Source organism: Patagioenas fasciata, chromosome 9 (assembly GCF_037038585.1).
Source record: "Patagioenas fasciata isolate bPatFas1 chromosome 9, bPatFas1.hap1, whole genome shotgun sequence".
Classification (NCBI taxonomy): domain Eukaryota; kingdom Metazoa; phylum Chordata; class Aves; order Columbiformes; family Columbidae; genus Patagioenas; species Patagioenas fasciata.
In genome coordinates, this window is record NC_092528.1 from 15,768,922 (window position 1) to 15,776,815 (window position 7,894).

Genomic DNA, 7,894 nt, shown 5'->3' on the forward strand with positions numbered 1-7,894 from the left:
ATTCTGCTGAGCCCAGATACTATGTTTTCTTAAGTGGCAAAGAGAGGAACCGTTTCTGAAGTTATGAAGCAGTAATCCAGCCTAGCTTTAAAAGCTTAGCACCACAATCTGATGTAGATCCAGAACTGGACTGGTACTAGTACAGAACAGTGAAGATAAGTACTCTGGTTTGTATGACTTTTCTAAGAGTGGGTTAACACATAGACCACCAACTGATTTTTCCACAGTGCAAGTGGGAACTTGCTTACATTTAAGATCTGGCCTCAGCCAGCAATATAAGTGTGAGCATCAGCTTGCAAAGCCAAATGACTTCAGTCCATGTTCAGCCCAACCACCAAAATCAATGTGGATATACTGTGATTTCGGCAATGTGGTCAGAGACTTGATAAATTGCAATTAACTGATCAGAAATTAAAGGCAAGGTGGGGGGAGGGAGGGAAGGAAGGTGTATTTATGTGTGCATGCACAAGGGTCAGATCTGGGGCTAGAGAAGACTTTTTTCCCTTTAGCTTGGTGGATAAGCTATGGTGAGCCAGTGTAGTCCATGCACATCTGTGATGTCTTGTTGATCCTTCCCATTCAAGGTGTATGATGGGGTAGGTTAACAGGCACAGACTGAAGCACAGGAGGTTCCATCTGAATATGAGGAAAAACTATTTTGAGGGTGCCAGAGCCGTGGCACAGGCTGCCCAGAGAGGTTGTGGAGTTTCCTGCTTTGGAGACACTCAAACCCACCTGGACACATTCCTGTGCGATCTGCTCTGGTGAACCTGCTTTAGCAGGTGGGTTGGACTAAATGATCTCCAGAGGTCCCTTCCAGCCCCAACCATTCTGTGATTGTTAATGTTTCAGGGTGCACCTCCACGGAAATGTCCTAGACCACATACAAAAGTAAGTGCTGTGTATGTACCTAAAACTGCAAAACCAAAAATTTGTTGAGCACATTCAGATATTCTGAATGTAAGTTGACCTATTTGGCAATGTGACAGGAGAACTTTTGTGTAGAGGAAATACTGGTAAGTCTTGAGAAAAGAAAGGTGGACTTTCATTTTAGCTCCTATAATTTCCATTGATTTGTTTGTCCTAATTTTAAATAGAACATTGTATCTTTAACGTTTGATTTGTACATGAATATCAGCATTATTTAACAAATTTATCTTAATGCAGGCTTAAAGAGACGGGGCACTATGTTGGAAAAGTACATTTTGTATATTTTATTTGGGTAAAGATTAGAAAATAGATGCAAGTTTCTATTAGTTTTTAAAGTAATAATATATATTGTTTAGCTTTGTTCTTATCCATACTTTGTAGCTCCACTTTTTAAGATGTATGTAGTTGTATATGCAAATATTTTATTTTTTAATGTCCTCCTCCACTTTAAAATTCCCTTTTAGCTTTTAGTTCGCTAGTGCTATCGCCCTTTTCTTCAGTGCAGCCTCCCCGCATCTGTCCTGTGGGAGTGTGGCTCTCCCCGCAGCAGACCGATGAAAATGCCGCTCTGGCGGCTGATCCCCACCTCTAATTAACAGCTTTTCAGGTTTCCCGCAGCCGAGCTGCGCTGGCCGGCTCCCGCAGCGCCCGCTGCCGCCGCGGGGGGGCGCTGCCGCCCGCCCGCCGCTGCCGCCGCGTCCCCGCCCCTCCGCCATGGCCGATGCGGAGGACGGGGACGAGCCGGGCGCCCCCCACTCGCACCCGGGCTCTGCGGGCTCTAAAGCGGGCGCCCCCGACAAGATGTTCTCGCTGAAGAAGTGGAACGCAGTGGCCATGTGGAGCTGGGATGTGGAGTGCGACACCTGCGCCATTTGCCGAGTGCAGGTCATGGGTAAGCGCCGGCCGACAGGCCCCGGCCGCCATGGCCGCGTCCCCGCTGCGGGGCAGGGGGCGCCTGCGCTTCAGCGGCGCGGAGCCGCGGGCCGGACGGCGCCCCACAGCCGTGCCCTCCCCGCGCACGGCGGGCGGAGGAGAGAGACGCGGTTTCCGGCAGGAGGGGGAGCGGCCGCCGCGCCTCCTCTTCCTCGGCCGCGCCTGCTCCTGAAGCGGAGAGCGGGCCCCGCCGCCTCGGCAGCGCAGGACAGGAGCCCGCGGCCGCGCAGGCCGGCGCAGGCCCGAGCCCGCAGCTTGGGTGGCACAGCTGCCGGGAGCGGCTCCTCGGGCTCCTCTTGTCGGGGGAGGCCTGCGGGGTTGCTGCCCTGGGCCTGTCCGCTGGCGAGCCGCGATCGTGAAGTGGGCCGACCCTGGGCCCAAGGCTCTGCTTTCTGCAGTCTCGTCTGTTGGCAAACTCCACAAGCTGAGTTACAGCGAGCTGACCCGAGTGCTGCTGTGTGCTGCGGCTGGGTTGTTGTTGCTTGTATTTTTTTTTTTTTTTTTTTTTAAGGAGCATTTGTGGATGTAGATACAAAATCCTTTTCCAAATCTGTTGATCCATAGCCTTTAACATTTCTACTCAAGCCTTCTATTTACTAGTGCAGTTTAACAGACAACCTCCAGAAAAGTCTGTTGAAAAGCAAGTTGTTAGTTTACCTGGTTTTGAAATCTGGAGAATCTCTTTGAAAGCACCCTTATCTTTCACTGGCATCACTGTTTTCTGACATATGATACTTATCTTGGATCTTTGAAAATTCTTTACATTCTTCTCCTACCCTATATCCAGTTTTTACTATTGTGCTGAGTCATCCCAGGCGTGATTGTTCTCTCAGTTGGGCCTGGCATGGTCTGGCAGGATAAATGACCCAAGATGCCCTCTAGAGCACTTTGCTTTTGTGGGTCCAGGAAGCATGATGTTGCAAATCTAGTCAGGTTTTGGCTTAATAGAAATGAGATAAAATATGCAATGCTGTCGCTTCTCATACGTGTTTTTACTTGAGAATATTCTGTGGAACAGAAAACGTATGAAAGGTATACTAGAGGAAAAAAGGTGCAGTCCAGGAGTGGTGGGAGATCCACCTTTGATAAGCGTGTTATGAAGATTGTCTGCTTTTGTACAGTGAACAGCAATCACCCTGGAAATATGAAATGGACTTTTTCTGCCACATAAGCCATAATTTTAAGAATGTATTTCCCTATGCTAGCTAGCCTGTCAAGAGCAATATAGAGAAGTCTAATGAATAAAATCTTATCCAGAGCTTTTATAATTTTTTTAAATTTCATGTATAATTTTTCATAACTAGACCAAGGGAGTACTTTTCATCTGAAACTAGCAGAAAAATCTAGTAACCATTTTTTGAGAACAAACCGCATTGTTAGAATGTGAAACTTGATCATTCCTGACTCGAGTTTAGCAATTTCATGTTGACCCTGCCAGACCCGCTCTGCCTCCTGTAGAGCCGCTGTGTCTGCAGGAACCTCAGGTTGCAGGCAGTGCCAGGCTTAAGGTGGCACCTGTTGAAAGTTACTCTGATTTTTTGCAAGGGTTAATTTTCTACTCATTTAATTCCCTGAACTAACGTGGTCTTCAAGGATCAGAGAAGCACAAGGGAAATAAGGAAAGCTGTAGGTGTTAGCTGGGAAGGGCAGGATTGCAGCAGTACTGACTTGGATTTGCTGAACCTCTCACAGCCTGACACCCCCAGGTCTGTGACGCGGGCGTGGGGACAGCTGACCTTGCCACGGTTGCAGTGATTTTTGTCTTTGTCTCTCTCTGCTACTTCTGTCTGAAACTGCCAGACTTGGGGCTAGGACAGGACAGTTGCTTTTGTAGTGACTACCAGTCTGCCACAGATTGCTGCCCCATGTATTGAAGTGACCCTAGATGAGGCCGATTCTATATACCATGGTACAAGTTGAAGCAGTTTGGCTCAATCTTCCTGCAGCTTGGCCCTTAGATGCTATGGAAATACAAATTACAGGAAAAGACCACAGGAAACTTTCTTTACTGCCTTTTATCTCCATGAGGAAATGGCAACTATTTCAGAGTTTCTGTCCTCTTTGTTGTTCTTTGCCTGAGAAAATGAGGAATGTCTGGTCAGGTGAATCTAAAATAGGAGTACTGTCCGTATCTAACAGAGAAAGCAACAATACTCAAATGTAAATTCTGTAGCACAGCATGTTTCTGTATTCTAAGGAAATACGGTCTAACTAATGACGCATAGGCTGGGTCCAACCTGCAGCACACTTTTGTTTAAACTGTTACCTTTTCTTTGGAGGGAATGAAGATGTGTTTGCTCCCATAATAGCTAAACACTTCTATTGGGCAGTGTATGTGCAGGTCTAAGTCAGTCTGTGTTGAGGCAAAGTAGAAACAAAGGCATTTTTCCACTGTACGTGTGTGGCACAGTACTAAGCCTGGAAGTTGTCACTTCTGTATCTTACTGAGTCCTGAACCTGCCATCCAGCCCTATAACCACAGACTGGAGTGCGTAAAGATGATATTTAAAAATTAGTTATTGTTCCATGTTTATTTGTTTATATTAACAAATTGACCAATATGCTTGTATGTGTATGCAACTCTTGTGAAAATTACATGCAGGTGTTTACTAAGGAAAACTACTATATTAAAAGCAGTAGGAGGTGGGTGTTGTGGTGAGAGATGTATGGCCTAAAAAAAAAATCAAAGTTGTGAATGATTTCCTTAAAAGGAGATGCTGACATGTGAAAAACAAAGGCCTGTAATTAGGGTTTGGCTTTGTGCTTTCTCTGGTCTTAATATGCCTGAGTGCCTTGGCACAAATCTGCTGGTTGTTGTATCTACAAAATGGAGAAGACTTTTTTCAGCAGAAGTGCTGAAAATACCAAAGCAGTGGAAAACAAAGCTTGTTGGACAGTTTGGAGTCCTGATCTCTTTCAAATTTATATTTCATTTTCATGTGCACCATTTTAAAATTTTAGGGGGTTATTTAATGCAAAGGAGTGAACTAGACATCAGACCTTAGGATTTTTACCGTTATAACTTGATTTTAGAGTTTATATTTTCCTCTGACAAACGTATTCTTGAGATGGAATCTTGAGAATCAAATTGAGTCTTGTTCTTGTTTACTTTTAGATGCCTGTCTTAGATGTCAAGCTGAAAACAAACAAGAAGATTGTGTTGGTATGTAGTGATTTCATTTGCTTGTTTTTCAATTGAAGCTTCTCTCAGTGGGGTGCTTTTTCAAGTTTGGAGGGAATACTGATTTTCTTAATACTCAACAGTAAACTGGTGTTTCATTCTACATTGTATCATCTTTTTACATTAGTAACACTTTAGGCTTTATTTTTGAGCACTAATAAAACTAGTTTTCACTTCAAGACATGCTCTAGAACAAATTCATTTCGAATTTGCAGCCAGCACATATGCAACTGAGAGGTTTAAGTTTCACCCTGACTGTATTTGAGGAGATGATAACGTTCACTTCTGAAGTGGGTAGGACAAGGTTACTCTTTTTTTTTTCCTTCTGAGATGCATGCCAGAAGACACAATGGTAACACCAATGAAAATCGTCTATTCTGAAATAAAAGTTTGTCAGGGTTAGGAAGCCGTATTTTTTCCAGTCTTAATTTAGATACAGTGGAGGTGATTGCTTGTTTGTTCACTTTTAATTTGAAAAAGTAGATAGATTTCAGTTTGCTATAATGCTGTTTAAATATAAACATATTTTCAATTGCGTATCAGTGTATGCAAAAGCAGATCTTAATTCTGATATAATCAAATCAGAAATAGTGTAAATTGTCTCGAAGAGTTTGCTTTAAACCTTCAAGCCAACTTTTAAACCAGAGGTAAAACTTTGCATGCTGTTGTTCCTTCTGTTTTGAAGTATATTGTCTCAAACTTAATCCACTGTTGGTTTTGATTATATTTTAAAATGAGAACAGGAATTTCTGCTTCCAGATATATTAATTGGCTTGCTAAGTGTCCTATTTAAGATAGAGAGGAAAAAAGGTGTAATTTGCAACACTTCTTTGATTGGTACCTTTGTATTCCAAAAAGGAAAATAGTTACTTTGGTTTTTTTTGCTAACTAGTTCTAATACTGTTCAGGAGTAGGTGGACAATAGACAACCCTTTCTGTTTTGTTGAAACAATTGTACTCTGTGAATAACTTCTGGTGTAAGATCTCATTTTGAGGCTATCTGCTGTGTCAAAAGTACCTCCTTGGTATCACCCATATAAGTTTGAACACTGCATTTCAGATGAGAATTTGGTGATTTGCCCTTGTATGACAGTAAGTTAGTAATGTCTTGGCTGGGTTTTGGTCCTGGGGAAGGTAAAGTGAGGAACTTAGGTAGTTGCACTTATTTCCCAGACAGAACGGATAAATGTGTTTATACGTTAACAAAACTGTGTCACTTTATACAAGATGATGAGAATATATGCATTTCTTTTTTCATAATTGGAAATCAGTAGGAGGATTGATGACAGAGAACTGACAATCATTAGAATGGCCATAATAATCCAATCTCAGTGAATAATTCAGTGATGACCCATTTTTCTCTAAGGCTTGCAGTGTTATGAACATCTGAGAACAATAATTAGGACCTTCCTGTAGGTGTTGATCGCACAGCTGAGTGTGACTGGAACATGTTCTTTCTTCTCTTTCAGTGGTTTGGGGAGAATGCAATCACTCCTTCCACAACTGCTGCATGTCCTTGTGGGTGAAACAGAATAATCGCTGTCCCCTCTGCCAGCAGGACTGGGTAGTCCAGAGAATAGGCAAATAAAAACACTCGAAGTTGTTTGTGGTTTTTTTTCTGTTGAACTTCTTGAAATAGTGTATGTATTATGCTATATGCTCATACAGAAGAACAGAACATGTCAATCCTGGCATGACTTGTTTAGTTTCTTTGCTACAAGAACAGTGTGGTTTTGTTGTATGCTCTTTGCTGTATGAGGAGGCAATGGTCAGTCTTGCTGCAAGTGTTTTCACAATTGAAAGAAGAGAAACACTACATTAACAGACATATCTGTTACAATTTGAGTGTTAACTGTATCAGAGCATAGCAGTGTGGTGATGCAGATTATACCCTAAATACAGTTTATTTCATATTTCTCTGTAGATAAATAAATTCATTTCAATGGGCAACCTTACCCACAAGTCTAATAGACTGCATAGTTTACTGTCAGGATAAATAAATAAATAAATTGTTTTATAAGTAATATTGTGTACAAAAACAGAGTTGGTGCATTTTTTAGAAAGTATTCTGTTTTTTAATCTAAAATTAATAGTGTGTAAAGCATTTGCTATGTGCTTTTTCCATCACATTATACTGAACATTTCTAATTTAGGTTTGCTTTATGACTTCAGAAAATGTTGTATCTGTGTCTGTTGCTGTATTCTATACATGATTTCTACAACCGTAGTGTTAAAATTTAACCACATTAATATTTTTTAGTTTATATTTCTGTTAGAGATCATGGAGACATATTTTTAATCCAGAGACTTTTGGTATAGCGACATGTATGTGATATCAGTTAACTAAGGGTGTAAACCATCTCTCTGGTTAGCTGAATAATATAGAAAACAAATAAAACTTATAATTTGAATATCCCAAGGAAAGTAGGTATTAATTATATCTAGGAAAAATGTTCAATTGTGGTTTCATGAAAACTCAGCTAATAGAAACTTCTTTATTGTCATTTTATTAGTTACAGTGTTTTAGAAGTGGGAGAGAGCATTGTTTCATTTTTGTGGAAATCCTCAATAGATCTTTTTTATATTAATCATGTGATTTTTTTTTTTTTCTTACAAATGTTGAAGTGCTTGCTTCTGACTTTGTCTTTTCCCTAAATATGCAAAGTAATTACTATTAATCTGAGTGTATGCTGTGGGTTTTTTTTTTTTTTAATATATGTAATGAAGCGGTTGAATTACTACTTCAAGGCTGTAACAAATTCAGGCTTAATAAAATGGTTAATAAACCTGGGTGAACTTGAAGCACTATTAAGTGCGTATCATCATTTACTTCAAAATTATAATTGGAAA

At 41.2% G+C, this 7,894-nt stretch overlaps 1 protein-coding gene across 2 annotated transcripts; it reads left to right on the forward strand.

Annotated features, from left to right (window-relative positions):
- Positions 1-1,613: 1,613 nt before the first annotated feature.
- On the forward strand, positions 1,614-7,846 carry RNF7 (ring finger protein 7). Of its 2 annotated transcripts, none has more exons than XM_065845084.2 (3): positions 1,614-1,822; positions 4,979-5,026; positions 6,514-7,846. In XM_065845084.2, exons 1-3 carry the CDS (start codon positions 1,645-1,647, stop codon positions 6,630-6,632), a joined length of 345 nt encoding a protein of 114 aa, XP_065701156.1. In that variant the 5' UTR covers positions 1,614-1,644; the 3' UTR covers positions 6,633-7,846. The 2 variants fall into 2 exon arrangements, with proteins under 2 accessions (XP_065701156.1, XP_065701157.1); XM_065845085.2 differs by having other exon boundaries at positions 1,614-1,815.
- The last annotated feature ends 48 nt before the right edge of the window (positions 7,847-7,894 follow it).